The sequence below is a fragment of the Natator depressus genome, chromosome 7, assembly GCF_965152275.1.
Source record: "Natator depressus isolate rNatDep1 chromosome 7, rNatDep2.hap1, whole genome shotgun sequence".
In the NCBI taxonomy this organism is placed as follows: Eukaryota; Metazoa; Chordata; order Testudines; family Cheloniidae; genus Natator; species Natator depressus.
This window is the reverse complement of record NC_134240.1, coordinates 110,550,029-110,572,155: the sequence shown is the minus strand read 5'-3', so window position 1 is coordinate 110,572,155 and position 22,127 is coordinate 110,550,029. Positions and strand designations below refer to the sequence as shown.

The 22,127-nt window shown below is 38.8% G+C and overlaps 1 protein-coding gene across 1 annotated transcript in view; it reads left to right on the top strand.

Moving 5' to 3' along the window:
* ATRNL1 (attractin like 1) overlaps nt 1-22,127 on the top strand; it is a 990,764-nt gene that overhangs the window by 636,761 nt on the left and 331,876 nt on the right. Inside the window, exon 27 of the mRNA XM_074959279.1 lies at nt 4,725-4,803. Within this exon, the coding sequence (XP_074815380.1) occupies nt 4,725-4,803 (79 nt within the window). The remainder of the gene's footprint in view (nt 1-4,724; nt 4,804-22,127) is intronic.

The following is a 22,127-nucleotide window of genomic DNA, read 5'->3' as shown; positions in this document are numbered from 1 at the left end:
ATGGGACTGTTCTCATTTGACTGTTTCTAATCAGATCCTACCTGTATTTTATTATCTTCCATCCTCTCCTCCTTATTCGGACATAGGGAAGGAGCTATAAATGGAGATTCCCTAAGGGATGTCCAAACTATGTGCTCCTCTGTACTTGTTAAAAGAAAAGGAGTACTTGTGGCACCTTAGAGACTAGCAAATAACCGTCTGTCTATAAGCAAGGACTGGCCTGTCTCCTAAGATCTGAGAGAGAAAGAAAATAACAGAATGCCACTAGCCATCACCTTCAGCCCCCAACTAAAACCTCTCCAATGCATCAAGGAGCTACAATCTATCCTGACGGACGACCCATCACTCTCACAGATCTTGGGAGACAGGCCAGTCCTTGCTTACAGACAGCCCCCCAACCTGAAGCAAATACTCACCAGCAACCACACACCACACAACAAAACCACTAACCCAGGAACCTATCCTTGCAACAAAGCCCGTTGCCAACTGTGTCCACATATCTATTCAGGGGACACCATCCTAGGGCCTAATCACATCAGCCACTCTATCAGGCTCGTTCACCTGCCCATCTACCAATGTGATATATGCCATCATGTGCCAGCAATGCCCCTCTGCCATGCACATTGGCCAAACTGGACAGTCTCTACTTAAAAGAATAAATGGACACAAATCAGACTTCAAGAATTATAACATTCAAAAACCAGTCTGAGAACACTTCAATGTCTTTGGTCACTCGATTACAGACCTAAAAGTGGCAATTCTTCAACAAAAAACTTCAGAAACAAACTCCAAAGAGAGACTGCTGAATTGAAATTAATTTGCAAACTGGATACAATTAACTTAGGCTTGAATAAAGACTGGGAGTGGATGGGTCATGACACAAAGTAAACTATTTCCCCATGTTTATCTCCCCTCCCCTGTTCTTGTCAACTGCTCGAAATGGCCCATCTTGATTATCACTACAAAAGGTTCCCCCCCCCGCTCTCCTGCTGGTAATAGCTCACCTTACCTGATCACTCTCGTTACAGTGTGAATAGTAACACCCATTGTTTCATGTTCTCGATGTATATAAGTCTCCCCACTGTACTTTCCACTGCATGCATCTGATGAAGTGAGCTATAGCTCACGAAAGCTTATGCTCAAATAAATTGGTTAGTCTCTAAGGTGCCACAAGTCCTCCTGTTTTTTGAGGATACAGACTAGCATGGCTGCTACTCTGAAATCTGCACCTGTTGGCTTTCCGCCCCAGTGCTTAGTTTTAGAACTGCTCTACAATGTTTTAAATTTTAAGTGTCAGCCATCAGTTCCATTTGCTTTAGGTGGAGCCCATCCTCCCTGTATAGCTTCCTCCTTTCCCAAAAGTTTCTCTAGTTCCTAACAAATGTAAACCCCTCCTCCCTACACCATTGTCTCATCCATGCATTGAGACCCTGCAGTTCAGCCTGTCTAACTGGCCCTGCATTTGGAACTGGAAGTATTTTAGAGAATGCTACCATCGAGGTTCTGGACTTCAATCTCTTACCTAGCAGCCTAAATTTGGCCTCCAGGACCCCTCTCCTATTCCTCCCTATGTCATTGGTACCTACATGTAGCACAACCATCAGCTCCTCCCCAGCACTACACATAAACCTATCTAGAGGTCTTGAGAGATCCGCAACCTTCGCACTAAGCGGGCAAGTAACCATATGGTTCTCTGTCATCGCAAACCCAGCTATCTATGTTTCTAATGATCGAATCACCCATTATACTAATACCTATCTCTTCCTAATAACTGGAGTTCCCTTCCCTGGAGAAGTATCCTCAGTGCGAGAGAATACCACATCATCATCTGGAAGGATGCCTTCTTTATAGATTATAGGCAAGGTAACTGGCCACTGATTAAGAATTGAAAAGTCTGGTCCATCTCCCATAGGATGCAGTTGGAGTCTTTCCATTGATTTCCATAGGAGCTGGATCAGGCTTCAAGTGAGAGGAGTAATGCAAGAACTTTCATCTTACTGGCTTCAGGTCTGTGGCCTGTACACAGTTCTTTTTCCTGGCAGCTCAAGAAAAACATTCAGGGAGTGGGACAAAGGTGAAAGAGCATTTCCTATGAAAAGGGTCTAGATCCTGGCAATGGTCTCTTGTACCACTCAAGGGATGCATCATGCTATGCTGCTCTCAGTGCAGCTCTTGTGATACAGCTAATTGGCCGACCTGACAGCTGTCTCTTCTATCTCTGCTATGCCTCAACTCTCTCATGCTCATGTACCCATCCTCTGATTCCTGCAGTTTCAAGTCCCACCACTGTAAACTGTGGTAGGTGACTGTTATCCCCATTTATCCCTGAGCTGGACCTGTAGGAGAGGAGGGAACAAATAGTTTTACCCTTATTTCATGTTTGGTACCAGAAGAGTTCTTTACTTTGCGCAGACCCAGGGGTTATCACAGTCTACCAGTCCCTGATTTCAAGCAAGAACTGGAGATAGGGGCCAGGGACAGTTTTTTAAAAAAAGAAGTTAAAATATCAACAGAAATAATGAAATAAATAGTTATGACAGTAAATGTATGTGCATTCTACACTAGTGAATCTATGTTCATCTCCCTTTGTGATTATAGAGATTGTACCAAAAGCTTTTGGTGGAATAACCCTTCTTAGCAAAAAGCACACTGTTAATAAAAGGGTGCATGGCTTAAAATTGCTCATTGCATTGGATTCTCTCAATAAGAACAGCTGGAAAAAGATGATTTACATTTTGGCTGATTAAATAATAGTGTTGAAATTCCTCCTCTGTATTCCCTAAGGTTCGTGAACCAGCACCTGGCTCTTATGCATCCTTTATAACAATTCATTTACTCTCCTCCTTCCCATTCTCTCCCCCCCCCAAGTTTTCTACAGGGAAAATAATTTTGAAGTTAGCAAAACCAATGGATCAGAACAGTTCTGCAATCTTGTAGCTACAAGAACCACTGAAAACTCAATTACCTAAAAAAAAATTCTGTACCAGAAACTAATAAAAGCACAACATAATTATAAACAGTGGTCCTAGAAGGAGTGAGACCACATTTTTCCTTATCCATAACAGGCCCAAAGAGGATTAAAGAACCCTCATAAGAAATGTTGGCCATTGACATTGGCCATTAAGAAGAAGGTAGAGCTTTGCATTTAGAAGCAGCTTTGCATTTATTTAACTGTTCTTTTCCACTGCCAAATTCAGGGCGATCAATCTTCTTGAATCTGAACAGGCAGATTTGAGTGTCTCAAGTAAAACTAAGCTGTTGATTTTAATTACTTAATTGACCTGCTTAACGGAAGCTCCTCCCCCCCTCTCATATGGTTCTTCCTTCTGCTACACTTAGGTGCCACTGTAGCAGGCTCTCTCAAGGATGTCCAAACAAGGAATTGATAAAAAGGGTTTAGGAGATTCCCAGTGTAGAGGTCTTTAAACAAAGAAAATATTGATTCAAAATTCTAACTCCATGTATTTTACAGTATTGACAGAACTTAGGTTATGAGGGTTGCACAGTTTATTATTTTATTTTGTTAAATATATGAAGATGCAGCTGACTGTGGCCTGCAGCTGATGAAATGTTTGGGCTCTCTCATTCCAGACCCTATCAGACTGTTGTCCACATCACAAATTATTATTAATGGGTACTTGAGTTAACAATCTCGGAAGAGAGACTAAAGAATGAATTGACATGGACTCTTGCCCCCTAGAGAAAGATCTTCCAGGTCACAATTTCAGTCCTGTTGGCAAGTTGGTCTTGGAAATACTATGCACAAGAGAAGTACTAGTCTTAATCAATGGCACTTAGATGTAGCTAGAAAATCCTTGATTTTTTTTTAAATGACTATACAGACCAATTCAAAGGTATCCTGGACTCTAACAGTGGATACAAGCTTTTAGAATCTTTTTGCCTTCCCCTTCACTATAGAAAGCTTCAATAGGATGTGGTAGGATTCTGTACAGCTTCTCCCCAAAATGAGTGGATGGAGGGAATTACCAATACTCCATAAGAAGATCTAGCTGAGAGAACTATTGTCAAAAATTAGAATGATAAGTGTCTGGAATTTTTGACTAGGGGAGGGACGGCAAATGCTGGGTGGGAAGTGTAGCGATTTAATATCTCAGGTATTATACAAATAAACTACATTTTTTGCTGCTCTCTCTTTGGGAATATAACAGCAATATTCTTTGAAGTGATGTTATTCAAAGTAGTTAGCAAAGGATATACTTGGTACCCTGGACAAAATGTACCCACTGCTGCCTGATGTGCCAATCCAAATCATTATACTAATTAATGTCTTGCCAAGTTGCAGTCCCTACAGTCCTTTAAATTACTGATAGCCAAACAGGAGAACAGTGTAGACACACGAAATTTCTTCTTTCAGATAACCGATTTTTCCAAAAATCGGTCGTCATTTTCAGTTAATTCACCTTTTTTCTTTTGGTGACTACTGTGGGCCTGCTGGAGATTAACTTGCTGTAGTGGAGACAGGAACAGTGTTTGTTGGAGATAAGCACAGCCTGCAGGCTGTGCATTCCCTTCTGACTTGAAAACTGGGTGATTGACAGCTATCAATCATCATGAAAGAGTTCAATTCTCCTTCATTTTGTGTGTTTACTACTCCTGCTTTAATGTGTTACTTTCAGCCTTGTTGCCCTCACAATGTACATAATTATTTTCCAGAACAGTTATATAAAATAATTTGATCTTAATTCTTTTTTTTGTAATTGCAGTTGTTTTTTGTCCTTACTGCTGGTAGCTGCTGTCGTTTGGAAGATCAAACAAACCTGTTGGGCTTCTCGACGGAGAGAGGTATCAATAACATTAGGATTACTAGGGTGGTTTTATCTTTGAGTGAACTCAGAGCTGCAAGTGAAAATTAAAGTAACTCCCTTCAAATACATCATCTTTACTTGCCAGTTTTTTGTGCTAAGGCAGAATAAGTGAACCTGCTTTCTTTCCCTGGTGTAAGATTATTACTTTGCTGTGGAATATGTTCTCTACTGCTGTCAAAATGAGACAGTACAGCAGAAAAGTTGATAAATTGCAAATAATACAGTGCCTGATGACACAGTATCTTAAACTTTCGTTGATGCCATTCTTTACTCTCATACTTCTTTGAGTTATTTGAATGTAATTAATATTAAGACTTCATTGTGCTAGGCACTTGTTTAAACCCTTCGAAAGGGACAGTCCCTGCCCAGAACAACTCAGTGTCCTTAGTGCTTGAGTTCATTTTATTGATTTTAAAATTGAGGGAAATTCTGGACCCATTCAAGTCAATAGAAGTTTTACCATTGATTTCAATGGGGCCATGATTTCACTCATAACATTTTGTATACATTGCCGTATTCTCTGTTGGTGTGAATTGGTATAGCTCTTGGAAAAAATAGCTTGTAATATCCAGTCTTATTTTGTTGAAAAAAGCCATTGCTGATGAGGTACAACTCTAGTTTGCATAAATATGTATGCAGTATGACTCCAAAAGCTGAAAAGGGTTTAAGGCACTGATCCTTGCCTTTGAAACAGTTGGGGACACATTTGTAATGTTAGCAAATAATCACTTATTTGATTGGAGTTTAAATTTAAATAAAAAAAACTCACCACATTTTTTCTCTCTGTGGAATTGATTTATCTTAGTGTCCTGACAGTCTATTAAGTATGACTATGCTTTGAATCAAAATTATTTTTTCACTTTATATCTACACTGAATTCATGCATGCTTTAGAAGTATCAGATAACTAGTTCTTACTGAATTCTTGCAGTATGAAATAGCATACTAATACCCAATTATAGCTTTGAACTGAAGCAACAAAGAAATCCCTATGCTACTATAGTCATTTTACTATAGGTATTGTCTTATTCAAAAGGAACAATATCCAGTAGACCTACCTCAAAGGGTGTGTGTGTGTGTATAAACAAACATTACTTGGAAAATACAAAACAAGTTTAAACCATGGTCTGTTTAACTTCTTACTATTCTATTTGAGCCTAAGTAATTCTGTGCAACAATGTATTGTGAAAGAATGCAGCAATTGCTTGATTCTATTTCTCACTTTAATCAGATTTTAATAAGATATTTAAAGATAAGTGAGAAATTCCTGACTTTATAGATTTAGTGGTCTTTGTGTACTTTCTGTGGTTACTCTCCTAGATGTTTGAAAAAATACTATTAGAATGACCCTGAGTTAGGGTGACCAGAAGTCCCAATTTTATAGGGACAGTCCTGATTTTGGGGGCTCTCTCTTATATAGGCACCTATTACCCCCCCACCCACTGTCCCGATTTTTTACAATTGCTATCTGGTCACCCTACCCCGAGTGTTTTCTGTAAACCACTTTGACATATTGTCATCATGGGAAAAGATGATGGAATTCTTAGAAGTGTTTTTTCTTTGATGGCACAAGAGTTTGGTAGCTATAGGAATGTGTATGAACTCCTAACTACTGACATAAAAGCATGAGCCAAAGGAGCTCTGCCATAAATCCATTTCATTTACAGAGCAAAAATGGAAATATTTTTTAATGTGAGCTGGGCTGAATCTTAGAGACCCAGTAGGCAATACTATTCCTTGATTTTACTTCAGTTTAACTAAAGAAAATTAGGTGACTCATTCAAAAATATTGCATAGTTTGCTATGTGATAATGTGAATAGCTGTTTCCTGTATATTTATAATGAGCAAGAAGTTAGCTGTTAGAGTATGTTATCATTATAATTTATAATTGTAAATGTTTAAGAAAATAGCCTTCATTTCCATTTTACCTCATCTCTTTATCTTGAGTGCAACACTTGGATAAGACTATTATTTAATGTTTTGTTTTTCTGGTTAAGTAGCAGTAGTTTTACTACCCAGCATATCTTTTAGGGTTATGGGATACAAGTGTAACAAGTAAATATACTTAGTACTAAAATCTACTCATTTGGATCAATGGGCTTTTCTGCTTCAATCATTTAGTATGCAGAACAGAAATGTTTGATGCCTTTGACTCCTTCTCCAGTATATGATCTGTCTCAGGTCAGCTGCAGAAACTGTATGAGAGTCTGATCATCACCAGGGAATGCAAGAGTGAAAACATGTGAGAGGGAGTGCAAGAAAAAAAATGAAAATATAATGTTCTGTTATCGTGAAGTCCTTCTGTATTGTGCTAATCTTTCTTCCCCAGAGTAAATGGAGCCTGATCATCATATTGTGGCAAGCCTTTATTTCTTGGTGAATTTCAGCAGGCTATGACATAAGTAAATTATTCCTTAAAGGTTTTATGGACTCCTGAAAGGTAGGAGAATTCATTATGAGCAAAAATGCAAAACTCTGACCCGCTTTGTAGCCAGACCTGAACACATGGCTAAATTGGGTCTTCTCTGATACCAATTTGAGTTTAGCCTAGGCTCAATACAGTCACTTTTGCTACCTTTTGATTTTGCATTACATAGTAGGAATCTTAACAGGTCTTTTCCATTTCCCCCCAAAATCTGGATATTTACTTTGCTGTTCTTTGTACAGCCTCACATTGTAGTTACTTTTTTTAAAAAGCCACCACTGCTTGTTAAGCAGAGGTTTTCCTTGAGTTGTTCAGAGATGTACTAAAGTATTTTCCCAAAGGGATTGCATTAAATGTAGAACCTAGCAACGTATGTGAGAAATTCAGAATGATTCCTTCCACTGTGCATTACATAGTGTTTTTCAACATTTAATCTTATTTCCTGTTGTGTTGCCCATTCACCTTGCTTTTTAAAGGTTCTCTAAAATTTCTCAGTCTGAACACAAACTTACAAGGGTTAGTCATCTGCAAATTTTTCCAGCTCCCTGTTCCAGGTCATTAATACAGATTGTAAATGAATTACTTTTACAATAGAATCATTCTGCATAAAATGGACAGATACCTTCATCTCATCATTTTCCATTCATTCAGAACAATCACTTTCCCAGATTATTAATATATTAACATTTTGCGATTTATTCCTACTACTTTTTTTTGTTTATTGGTCAGTTTCTTAATCCATGACAACACTGTACTTCTCATCTGTTGTCTGCCTAGGTTCCTGTCTCTTGTGATGTACTTTGGCAAAGGCTTTTTGAACATTTGTTTAAATTCTGTCTGATTCTTCCATTATACTTTGACTTCTTGCTGAGCTCCCTCTCTTCTGCCCTCTGAAAGGGCAAGCAATAGCAGATACCATCTCTCACCAAGTGCATTGGAAGAAAGAGGAAATAGTCTGTTTCCTTTATTTCATGGTTCCCAGAAGATCAATGGAGTGTTGAGCAAGAGAACATGAACAGGCATCCCCTTTGCTAAATACAATAGATCAGCAACACTACCTACACACGGGTGTATGAAAGGATGTGTAGAACACTGAAATGCTCAGCTCAGGGAACTTGATCCTGAGAAAGAACGACATGGTATATTAACAGACTCTCACATGATAAAGAACCTTACAGCATTATTCTGTTGGACAGTGTTCTGGTTGTGTTGTATTGAAACCACCCTGGAGGAACAAGGATCAAGTTTGTGGGTGTCAAAACAGAAATCTTCCTTCACTGATCAGAGTAAGTTTACAAACGCACAGGAAAATTCACGTAGGAGTTTGTGACAGATTCCTGGGGTACAACGTAGAACTGTGGGACTGCTGAACCTGCTTAACTTTCCACCCTGGGATGTCTTACTTGATGCTTTGCTAGTGACAAGCAGCAAACCTCTCTAGTCAATATGCAGGGACACACCAGCTAAGTTGCATGAATTCTCTCTAAGCCACTCATACTGTACAGAGGAAAAGACCAGCAAATCCCCCCAGTCTTGCACCCTGGAAATATGCAGTCTTACACTGCTCAAGATCCTCTTGAGCAATGCAAGCTCATTAGTTTGCCACTTCAAAGGCTAGTGCACATGCACCAGCCTTTGTAATTTGAGCAGATTCCCCAAGCACTTTAGACAACTCACTGGTAAAGATAAAACTATAAAAAGATTGATTATAAGTGATTATAAATGGTAGGGATAAAGGTCAAAGATAGTTACCTAAGAAATAAAAAGTAAACACAAATTCTAAATCCTAAACTTTATCAGATTCAGTAAGATCTGAAACAGTTTCTCACTCCACTGGATGTTGCAGTTCTTAATAGAGAGGCTGAATTCCCTTCTTAGCCTGGGGCCAATCTCCCCAGTTCAAAGTCTGTGTCTTTCCAGCATTCTTGTTGCCTTCAGAGTAAGTGGGGGAGGAGAGGGGTGGTCTCATGATGCCACTGTCCCTTATTTTATACTCTCCATTCATGTCCCTGGAAAAATGCTGGCACAGACATATCCTGGTGGGCCTTGCTGAATAAGACTTGAGCATCCCCATTGTGTGGGGCTTGCACAACTGTTTCTTATTGAATTGTAAATCTCTTGTATACGATTCCCCTGCTGGTCAATGGCTGTTTAAAGCTCAACTGGGTGTGGGTCACTTCCTTTGTTGCCACTGTAGAGCTATCTGTGGGCACCTCCCAGCCTCACAACATGTTTCAACAACAACCCTATAGCAAAATCTCATAACTATTGTGATGGGGTGGACTAGGCCCAAAGGCCCCCTGCTGGAGGCTTCAGGGTTCTGCCACACCCATTCCAGGAAAGGAGCAGTGGAGCGGTCCTCCAAGTAGCCTAGAATGGTTGCAAGGAATCAACCAGAGGGGCCAATCAGGGACCAAGAGGGCCATATAAAAGACGCTGTAGAACAGAGCAGCAGTTAGTTGCTGCTTGGAGCTAGAGAAGAAAGGACTGCATGCCTGGATGGAAAAGCAACAGGACCAAAGACAGTCTGTTGGCAGGGACTGGGGAAGGGAGAGACTACTGGCTGGCTACTAGGACTGAGCCGGAGACACTTTGCTAGCAGGGACCAGGGAAGCAATGAAGGAGCTCCTGGCTGGCTGTGGGCCCTGAGTAGGGACTGATCCTGGGGAGGGCCGCAGGAAGATAGTGTCTCCAGGGAAGAAGCCCTGGAGACACGGCCCCAGACCAGGGGTGGACTACTTAAAGACCAAAGCCCAGGGAGCAGTAGAGAGACACCACCAGAGGGGTACTGAGATAGACCCCTTCCAGGGTATACAGTCTGTTATGGTTAACATGCAGACAGTGTGTGTGACTCGCTGGAGGACTGAGTTGCTTAAAAAAAAAAATCCACCTGAGAACCACCAAAAGGGGTCACCAAAACTGACAACACAAACACACTCAACCAGAGGGGGCGCTTGTGGGAGGTGGTGCTGACCCTGTTACATCCATATATAATGGAAATATGGATATTTTGATAGAACAATGAATTTCAGCAGATCATGACCTTTCATATGATACTTTACAAGGCATTCTTTGTACAAAATATCATAGCCATACACAAGTAGTCAGTCTGGAGGTTACAGGATGCTATTTTGGGGAACACTGCATCAGAGTCCTAGAGGGAGTGTGAGACAGATCCGTTTTCAACTCAGGCATTCCCAAGTTCTGCAGCAGGTTTGGGGCAGTAAAACAGCTTAGAATTGGCTCATTCAGCATAAAATTGTCAGTGACCTATTATATGCCTTATCCTTTTCCATTCATTCAGAAGATGTTGTGAAAAATCAAAAGAAAAGTATGTGCCAGGTAAATTTAGTTACTCCAACCTGGACCTGATGATCATGGTATGCTGACCTTCTTCCGCTCCTCTCCAAGTATTAGTAAGCCTTCCTATTTAAAATAGGACAAAAAACTCATCACCAGAGGCTTAGAGACATACCCTCATAGATCTAGGTCTCCTGGAACCAGTTATACTTTACCCTCCTGCTGAACAGATGAACTGTTATTTTCGAGGCTAATTGTAGGCTCATAGTTGGTTCTGCCAGTCAGGAACTGGAAATAAAGCTCCAAGCCTCAGTCCTTTTAAGACCTTTTCCTCAGGGTTTATGATGTGCCAAACAATCACAGAAACAAAAAAGCAAATCAAATGAAAACACTGGGCAATAACTGTCTAGAGGCTTTTACCATTTTAGCAAGCCAAGGGGGAAGAGAACGCAACCCCCCCTTAGTTTCCATTTGACCCAGCTTCCCCTTCCTTTTATACTCCTCTCCAAGCAGCCATGTGACCAGCCAGGACCTGTTAATCCTTTACAGATCACGGCACCTGTTCTTTCTCACGCTGTCATACGTGATTTAGTCTGTTTTGGCCTTCTGCTGTTTTCCCCCAAAAGCCTCAGTGGTCTCCATTGTAGATTTCCTCACAATCAATACCCTTCTCATTCACATTGCACTTGTTGAGGTCTCTAGAGAATTGTCATCCATTCAGAAATGTTTTGCTATTGCTGTCGCACATCATATTCAGATTTGACGCAGCAGCCCCTGCCATGAAATTTCAATCTAGGCCTTCTGTTTTCCTCCTTTCTACAAAAATTGATGCATAACTCAGATTCCCTAAATAAGAACATTGAAGAGAACATTTGTTGTCTCAGCATGTTCTGCATCTAAGTTATTCAGTCAATCCCCTCTTTAGAATGAACGTAACAGATTTGCTCATAGGTTATTATACTGAAGAGATTGGCAGTATATCAGTGAGTGCTAGATTGGCTCAAAGGTTTTGTCCCCATGAAACACTTAAGAATGAAAGTTCCCCCTCCCCCATCTCTTGGATAGCACTTACATTCAAAGAATTTTCTCTTTGCAATAGATTAAGAAATTTATTTTTGTTCACAATACAATATTGAGGGCACTCATTAAACTGATGATGGTGACAGTCCTGCTTAGGCAAGAATAAAATCCATGAAAGTTCTAGTTGAGTTACCTTAGCAAAGCACCAGTCCTTCACTAAGCCAATCAGGAGATAGACATGTATTCATTCAGCCTCGTCCTAAGTTTTGAAGAGTTCCTTGTTTCTGCCATAGGGATATGGATGCATATATATCCCAAGTAGATGCATATATAATTCTGCAGTTAATTAATTAAAATTGCTATTGAATAGTCTTATAAAAATCTGTATTTTACATATTATAGTTATACCTTACTTACCAGAAAGGTCCTACATATCTAAAAAGATGACTTATATATGATATACTGTAGTCTCTTAAGAAATGAGCAAGTAATGCATGATTGCACATTTATGTAAAAAATATACAGAAGGCATGGAATTAAACATTGTGACAAAGCTCTGACCTTGTCTCAGTGGGTCCTGCACTTCTTGGCAGATTACAATAGCCGCAGAGGCTCATTGTGACCCTCCACATAGCCCTTTTCTTTCTAGAGGCAAGGGTCACAGCCTACTGACCCATTTTCATCATAAGCCAGCAAGGGAGGGGAGGAGAAGCTATCCTCCTTCATACAGTCTCTGTTGTCTTCTAGTCTCCATGATTAGTTGCGGAGGGGGAGCCCAGCCCCACCGTCTACTCCAGGCTCCAGCCCAGGGACCCTGATAGTAGCAGCTCTTGGTAGCTGACTTTTTGGAAACAGGACAAGTACAATTTCCTGGGCCACTGTCCCACAGCAGCCCCCACTTCCTCAATATCTACATCACTCTTACCTCAGGGCTTCCTTTCTTGTGTCTGATAAGGTTTATGCTGCTCCATTTCTCAAGCAGCATGGCTCCCTTCTATGGCTCCTGACATATACACCCCCAACTAAGTGGGAGGCTTTTAACTAGTTTCAGACAGCCCCTGATTGGCTTCAGGTGTCCCAATCAACCTAGCTGTCTCCACTGCTTTCTGGAAGGATCTTAATTGGCATCTCAGGTGCCTCGATTAACCTGGAGCAACTGCCATTTGGTTACCATGGTAACAGGGATTCGTTTAGCCTGGGGCTAACATACCTGTTTCTCACTACTTTCCTATAGCCATCTGGCCTTGCCCCCTCACAATGTATAAAGGGCCTACTTAAATATAAAGGTTAATATAATTCCTTTATTGAAATGTTTGTATTTATAAACAGCATTTCATTGTACTGTCAGCTGTGCACCATTTCTCTGTATGAAAGGGTAGTATATACAATCATAAAAAAGTTGAAATCACAGAGAATTCTCTCTTAATATAATGTGTCTGTGCAACACAGCTTATTGCTTTGTTTTATTAGATAAACTTGTTTGTTTAAAAAAAAACTTTCTAGTCCTGATTTTAATATCAAGGTTGTTTTATTAATGTTACGCTTTCCAAGCAAATCTCCTGAGTAGTCAAAGGCTCTTAAAAACACACGAATGAAACTGAAATAGACTACTTCTTCATAACAGTAACAATTCATGTAATAGCTCCAAGCTCATTTTTATGGCAACCCTACTGAGAATAAGAAAGTTTGCTTATGTAGATTGTAGTAATGCATGTAAATATGTGAATTAGTAGCTATCTTACAGTAAAGACCATTTCATTTTTTAAACTGTTCCTTTTATAAAAAGTATTTATGGTCTTCAGTATATTTAATATAATTAATGGAATCTGACATGTTTAAGTTCAGAGAGTTAATACATCTGGGAATCTGTGTATTTGTGGAACGTTTTTACAACAGCTTTGTATGTGCAAGCATCCACAGCTTCTAGACATAAAAGACCCAATCCTGCAAACACTTATGTACATGAGTGAAGTGCTCAAGTGATTAAGTTATTAATGTGCATAAGATTTTGCAGGTTGAGGCATTTTGTGTTCTAAGGTTATGGACCCCAGAACACACATTTTTTTCTTTGTATCTTTCTGTGTGGCTTTCCAGAACATATATAGCCCCTTATGCTGCAAATGTATGCAAGCTTAACTATAGACCTTGTGAGTAGTCCCCTTGAAGTCAATGGGTGGACTACTCACAAGACCAGATCCTTAACTGGTGTAAATCGTTGTAGCTCAGTTGAAGTCAGTGGAGCTATGATAGTTTAAACTGAGGATCTGACCCACAATGTAAACTGTGAAGTTGAATGTAAACTGTGAGCTGAGGATCTGACCTGCAATGCAGAAAGTTAAACATGTGCATAAGTTTTTGAGGATCAGGGTGATATTTGGGAATGTAATATGTGACTTCCTAAAAATAAACATTTCATTTTCTCCTATGTTGATCATTCTGAAATCATATATGCTCCCAGTTGATACAGCCTCATCAGTAAAAGACTAATGAATATTTTAATGACAGCAGCAATAAAAGTTGTCATCTCCTTTTGGAAAGACATATTTTACTGAGTGACTTAACAAAGTAGGTCTAATATATACATCTCAAAGGGTGCCATAACTGTCAATGGAAACAGAATGACAGCAGAATTCAATCATATTTGGAAATGTTTTGGAATAATAAGTGTACACACACATACACCGAGTATAGTAGATATAGTCCTTTATTATAATTCTGAGATGCTTGCCTGAACAATTTCCATTCTAATTTTCTAACTTTTGTCTCTTACAGAAGTTTTCCTTTCTTAAAGCTTGTATAGATGCACCATTGTATGATGACAGGTTTCAGAGTAGCAGCCGTGTTAGTCTGTATTCGCAAAAAGAAAAGGAGTACTTGTGGCACCTTAGAGACTAGCAAATTTATTTGAGCATAAGCTTGACTGAGTGCATCTGATGAAGGGAGCTGTAGCTCACGTAAGCTTATGCTCAAATAAATTTGTTAGTCTCTAAGGTGCCACAAATACTCCTTTTCTCATTGTATGATGTATCACTGCCAAATATTTTACGTTGGCAGTATTCCGCTGCTGTTTCTTTAAAAAAAAAATCAATACAAAAATCTGTTGGGGAAAAATAAATACAATTGTAAATGTTTTGGTTTTAGCTATTCTGGTTGCACTATTTGGAGCAGAAAAAACAATTCAAGGATTCATAACTGGGCCATAAAAATGTGCTGCTTGCTGAAATTTGACATATTGGTCTGAAGTTTGAAAACTTAACACATCACAAGTGAATGTAAACGAAACAAGAAATCAGTGAGTATGTGCAGACAGCATATTTAGTTTTAGATGCAGGTGAAATGTATGAAAGTTTTCTAGCTATGTGATTCATGTAGCTAGGGATATTACTGCTGTTTCACAGAAGTAGATGGAGGATAGGTGAAGCTACAGTTTTTCAAAGAAAATGATGTGGCTATTGTATTCAAAGGAATTTATCATCATAGTTAGGAATTATACAGAATGGGTGAAAATAATATCATATTATTGTTGTGCTGGAAGGTCTTAATTGTTGCCATCAATCACAGACCTGGTTAACCTGATGGGTGTGGTAAGTGGAAGGAGTAATTTAAGTCCCTTTATGGAGAGAGATAGCTGGAGACAATAAAAGCTGCTGCCAGAGACAACTGGATGCATAGCAAAGCCTAAACAGAGTTAAACTGTGTGATGTGAGGGGTTTCATGGGATTAGTTGAAAACGCAGAGGCTCAGGGATAGTTTAGCAAATTGTGTGTGTCAGAAAAAGCCAGTAGACAGCAAGAGGACCAGTTGTGAGAGCATGGCCCTGGTAAGAAGCTGAGAGCTTTCTTTGGTCAGAGTGCAAAGGCAACTTGGATTTCTGAGCAAGGAAACTGCCTACTGTTGTTTGTTCTGACTATGTTCTTTGTAAATCAACAGGATTGCACCAAAGAAATATTGGCTAACTGCTCAGGTCAAAAGGGCAACACTATTATATAAATTGATGTCACCTTCACTTAGAATATGGTGTTCATTTCTAGTGACCTTATTTCAAAATAGATATAGTAGAAATAGAATGGATCTAGAGACAGACAACAAAAATTATTAGAAGTTTGGAAAGATTTCTCTGTGAAGAGAGATTGAAAAGATTTGGGATTTTAGTGTAGAGAATGATAAATAAGGGAGACAATAAGGCATGCAAAATAAGGAATGGTACAGAGAAAGTTGGGTGCTTCTATTTAAGATTTCTCATAACACAAAGACCACTATATTGGATGCTACTTAAGCATGAACAGGATGATCCTATGGTGTAGATCAGCTCAGCGCTGGGAAACACAAAGGAAAGTTACCACCAATGTTTCTCTTCCGCCCAGGAGAACAAAGCACTTCTTGGCCACAGCTCAGAATCTGGGCCGAAAAGAAATATACAAGCATTTTCTCTTCCTTCCTTTATGACCCTCCAACAAGTACTATTTAACTGAAAGTGCATTTTTAACAGTCTCATTTAAAGATCGTCCGCTATATTATAATTTGGCATAACATGGGTTCCCAGCCTAATTTATGGACCACTTGAAACATTCAGAGCACTTGCTGATAGTCTGTAGAGAGTTGCCACATGATTCTGGAATCTCTTAACTGATTCTAGCTGCTTCTACAAGCATCCAAGGTCTTCAGCGCAAAGGTATCAATATTTTCCTAATGTTACTTTTCTGTGTAAGCAGTTGCTGTTGTTGGCAGAGGGATGTTGTCCAGTGGGAGGAAAGATGAATCATAGGACAAATCTTGGACCATTTTTTGAAAAAGTTACTGAAATTCTCTGCCACTGTTTTAGGGAATTAAAAATCAAGAATATAGGCAATTATTATTAGATTATAATTATAATTAATTATAATTTTGGGGGCATCTAAGAACCAAGGCTTTGTAGCTTTATTGAGGAAAGTGTATTCATTTTTGCTAATAGGAATACAAAAGAAAAGTATGTGGACCATTTAAATCATCCTAACCTTCTCTTATAGTCTTCTAAATGCTAAAATAGTATGACACTGATGTGGTACAGTGGGAATTTTCTAATTATATTTCATGAATATTGAATTTTGAAAGGTATCAGTAAATATAGCCACTAATTTAAACTGGCACAGTATCATGGGAAATTCATTAATACAATATCATTAATTCTCATCCCAGTTTCCTATATTTTTTAGGAATTAATTTTTACTCTTCCTCCCTTAGGGACAAATTCTGCCCTTGGATGTGCTTGTGTGGCTACCACTGACTTAATTTTACATTTTAACACATTATTGGAGTGGTGCTAATGTCACAAAAGAATAGTCATTCCTCCTGTTTTTTAGGTCTTGATGTAGTCATAACAACTACATTTGGAAGTAGTCCTTATGTTTGCATTTTTATATATAGTTATGGGTCTAATGTCAAAGGCAAGTTTCTTAAAGATTGTTATTTTACAGAATATTTAAGGAAAATTATTAATCTGATTTTAATAATATGTAACTGGTGTTTTATGTATTTAGATATTTTCTTTTTCATGCCATTTTTAATAACGAGTAATAATGAAGTGTTAAGATTCTGTATTATTCTATTTAGGTTTTTGCTAGGATTTAGATAATCTCATAACAGAAGGTAAAAGTGACTATCAGGCAAATGTGTATTTTACAACATTGAATGTGTGTATATATGCAACTCTGCATATATAAAATGTATAAAACTCAAGTGAGCAAGAGCTGTAGGGTCAGGTCCTTCTGTACCCCAGACAGCATTTTTTAAAATGGCTGATATACTCCTATTTAACATACATACAATATGTGATGGGGTGTTACCTGGCCTTTGCAGCTCCCTACAGGAGCCTGTAGGGTCTCTGGGGTCCTGTCACACCCTCTCCCAGTATTGGAAGCATCCAATCAGAGCCCAGGAGGCTCAGATAAAAGGAGCTGCTCTGGTTTAGCATGTTGGTCCCTGGTTGGAATCAGTGGGGCAAGGAAGGGTGCTCTCCTCTAGCCAAAGGAGCTTGAGGGATAACCAAAGTTTGTTTCTGGCTGCATTTGCTTAAGCGGAGTTGTCAGGGAGACAGAGGAACTCAGAACTTTAACCCTGAGGTAAGGGTGAAGCTAAAGAGGGCCAAAGTAGGGAGAGGCAAAGGGAAGAAGCAGCAATGAACTAACTTGAGCAGTGCATAGCTGCTATTTATAGGGACCCTTGGTTGGAACCCAGAATAGTGGGAGGGCCCAGGTTCCCTTGCCAGCCACAGTGGTATAAAACCCAAGAAGGGGACAGAGCTTATTTGAAAGCCTGAACAAAGAGATGAATTTAAAGAGTCAGAGGGTGTTCATTTGGACATTATGACTTCGTTGGAGGGTCAAGCCATGAAAGACCCAACCTAAATTGGCCAGCAATCTGCAAGGAACATCGGGGTGAGAAAAGGACTGCAGTATCACACCCAGTAATGAGGGGCATGTAAGAGGTGAGTGTCTTCTGTTACATTATATAAATGCTCTTTGTGGTAGAGAAGGACCTGATCGGACAGCTCTTGCTCACTTGAATTTTCCCAGTGGACTACAATGTGCCACCAGGACTGTTTCCCTGAGTAAGGGTTATTCATGGGAGTAAGAGTTGCAAAATTAGTCCCTCGAGGACTAAGTGCTAGCTACATTGCATTCAAAGGGCAAAGCAGGAAATGTTTGTTTTTTCCTTATGGAAATTCCTTATGGAATTTTACCTGATGACATTTTACCTGATGTTTTGACTGACTGTGAAAACTGTGTTTGTGGTTAAAAACTGCCTTTCTGTACATGCATCACCACTGATTCCAGGCCAGACCACCGTTACCCCCTATTTCCATAATATTTTTGCCATATGCATCAATGGTGAATGTAATCGATGGACTGCTACCCTGAAATATTAGCAAGGAGACTGTTTAATATCAGAAACAAATGTATTCTAGAAATTAGAATGAAAAGGGTTGAAATAATTGAGTTATGTGAGAATATGTTAAAGTTGTATGGACAATTAATACCTTCTGCTCAGCACTTTACAGAACAGGAGACGGTGGATATAGTGTATCAGCAGCGTTCATGCACCGTGAACACAAGTTGGAACCTGTCAAGACTTAGAAACTGAAGAATTGTTAATGTTGTGGTATCAGAAGTACTGGTATGACTTGATTTATTCCTAGAATAATATAAGAGTGGGTATTTGGGAAGGAGGAAGAAACCTTTGTGACTATAACTGATCATTTATATTCCATCCTAACCTCTTTTATAGCATCTCATAGAATGAATAGTATGTATTTTTTTAATTAATTAATTTTCCCTCCTCTCTCAACTGTTGAGCTTTGACAACCATCAAACTAGTCCTTTCCTAGAAGGGAAATGTTACTGAAGTAATAGCTCTGTTACTACTTGAATGGCTCCATGATGTGTGTAAAGCAGATGTTTACCTTTCAAAAGCAAAACCTGTACTGCAGTGGGCAAAAGAAAAGTAAATTAGCTTAGAAGTTCAGCAAGTTATTTTAAGTGTCTATAATATTACTAAATGTTTCACATTTTGGCAGACCCTCTTCATTTATGTAAATTCCAGTGTTGTCACAAATTGCATGTGGAACTTTTCAAAGTATTTGAAAGTATATTTCAAAGTATAGTCACATCAGAATATAGAATATCTGGAGTGTGTTTATTTTGTGATAACTGTGTTAAATAATGCTACAGTTGTAAAGCATAGCCATGCAAACATGAAAATATGTAATTAAGGGATATAAAAATGCTAAAAAAAGTGTGCTGTAAGATATTAGTAAGGTGGAATCTCAAGATACCTTAGTATTACAGGTTTATTCAAAATTCCTATAGTTCTCAAGTAACACAACATTATTGTAATATTTTTGTTGTGTGACTTTCCTTATGTTCTTTCAGTTTTGTTTCCTTGGCTATAGCATGATGACAGAAATATTATAATTTAAATTATCATAGAGTAATATTATTTGATGATTAAATTAATTGTGATACATTTTCTTCTTGTAAATGTGTAATGAGGTCACTGGAACTTGTAATTATGCTTTAAAGGTACAATTATGAGGTGTTCATTGTATAATAACTTACTAAATTATGCGCACAAAACATGCCCTGTGTATGTGCAGGGCATAATTTTAAGCCAAACTATGGCTTTAGATTCATATACATACAACTCCTGTAGGATTTATTAATATGTATATCTGCAAGGCATAATTTTGGTCCCTAGCTGTCTCATACATTTCTAGATAGTCATATTTTTCAAAACATCAGCTTTCTTTTTATTATAGAAAAGGGACAATATAGAGGAAAAGTTAGCCTGCTGCATAGCATCATTACAGCTCACTCTGGATCAATTCCTCTCTTCTTCAACCTGTCCTCTGCCCGCACACCCAGAGTCAGCAGTTAGTTGGAGACTGGAGGGCTTAGTATGGACCCCTGCAAAAGGGACAGGTCTCAGGCCAATTTATTACCTTTTGCCCTTTTACATTACCTTTTATTTGATTAAATGACCTTCCCTTCCCACCTCTATATATCAAATGAGGCAGTTGTGAGGAGTGGGCTTCTGATTCTACTACCTGAGCTGCATTTCTGATTTTGGAGGTCAGCGCTAGTCATGGTGCACACAGATGCTAAGATACTGCTGTGATGGGTCCAGTGTAAGAATGTGTATAAAAACAGTGAAAGGTGGGTAATCTTTCCTAGCCCTGTCCCTGGTGACTGCTGCTTAGGAGAGAGAGTAATGTTCAGTGTAATGGTCCTCTCGCCCCTTTCTTCCTGCCTGAGCTCCCTGTAAGCTGTCATTCCTGGCTGACTGGTAGTCAGAGGAGAGTTTACCTTTCATATTAGAACATCAAGGCATGCTTCCTTGTTATAATTCCTCTGAGCCTAACTGCCACATGGCAGTGGATTGAGGAATACTCTGAGGATAGGGCAAAGTGAGCAGACATGTAAGGCAAAAACTGATATTTATGTGGTTATCTTTGAGGTATCTCTGGAACAAGAAGCAACCACTACATGGAACCTTGGCTGACAAGTAGCTGTGGGTGCAGTTTTGGGCTGCAGAGACTGATTTAAAAAAACGTTTCCTCTCTTCTTTATGGCAAAGCAGTTCTATGAAATTTATTATGTGTGTCCAGCATAATTTTTTCTAATGTCAAATTAAAAATCATTAGTTCCTTGGAGAAACCGGGGATGTCATGATTTAGCCTGAAGCAGACTTTTATGGCTGACCTTAGGGAATTGCACAAGTAACCTTACTTATGGCAGCATAACCAAGGAATGATGTATAATACTACATCTTTGAGAGCAGTTATTCTTTTTTAAGTATATAACGACACATTGTTTATCTTCCCTGGAGCTGTAGTCTTTTTTTTTATACGTTGAGTTCATGTATGATAGCTGAGAGTTAATGTGAACTAATATAAACTAAGATCGTTACATTTTATTTTCCACTGATAATTAATAATTAACATATAACCTTTGGCTTTCCTTTCATGTTCAAGTTTTGACATAAGTCACATAAAATTATACTATGTGTGGAAAGAATGCTTTGAAATGCAAAGCCTAATTAAAATTAATGTTTTAGGACAGTTGTGTAGTTGCAAAAATACTATAGGGAATAAAATGAATATTTAAACAGACCATTATTTTTAGCCGTGCTGTTCAATTTATACACAAGTCATTTATGAAAAATGACTTGGTATTTTAGTTAGAATTTATTGGACTGAGTGAAGTATGACAGAGCTATATTATAACCTCAGTAAATTACTCTAGACTATTTATCAATCAGTTGAAACATATGTAATTAAAAAATATGAAACCACCATAAACATTGTAATTTGTACTCTCCTGTATTCTTGCATTTGTTTGGAAAATCCCAATTAATTAGACTCCTCATTGTGTGAAAGTAGCTGCTGCTATTAAAGTCTTTTATGGTAGAACAGATACAACCTTGAAAATAATCACTAGGGGTGTCAAAAATATAAAGGGAAGGGTACCTACTTTTATGTATACAGTGCTATAAAATCCTTTCTGGCCAGAGGCAAAGTCCTTTTACCTGGAAAGGGTTAAGAAGCTCAGATAACCTGGCTGGCACCTGACCCAAAATGACCAATGAGGGAACAGGATACTTTCAAATCTGGAGAGGGGGAAGAGGCTTTTGTCTGCCTGTGTGATACCTTTGCCGGGAACAGATCAAGGATGCAAGCCCTCCAACTCCTGTAAAGTTAGTAAGTAATCCAGCTAGAAAATGCGTTAGGTTTTCTTTGTTTTGGCTTGTGAAATTCGCGTGTATTCCTGTTTTTGTGTCTTTTTGTAAGTTAAGATTTTGCCTAGAGGGATTCTCTGTGTTTTGAATATGACTGCCTGTAAGATTATCTTCCATTCTGATCTTACAGGGTTGTTCTCTTATCTTTTTTTGTTCCTCTAATAAAGTTCTGTTTTTAAGAATCTGATTGGGGTTTTTGGATGTTAAAAATCCAAGGCTGGTCTGTGCTCATCTTGATTATTCTCAAGCCTCCCCAGGAAAGGGGATGTAAGGGCTTGGGGGGA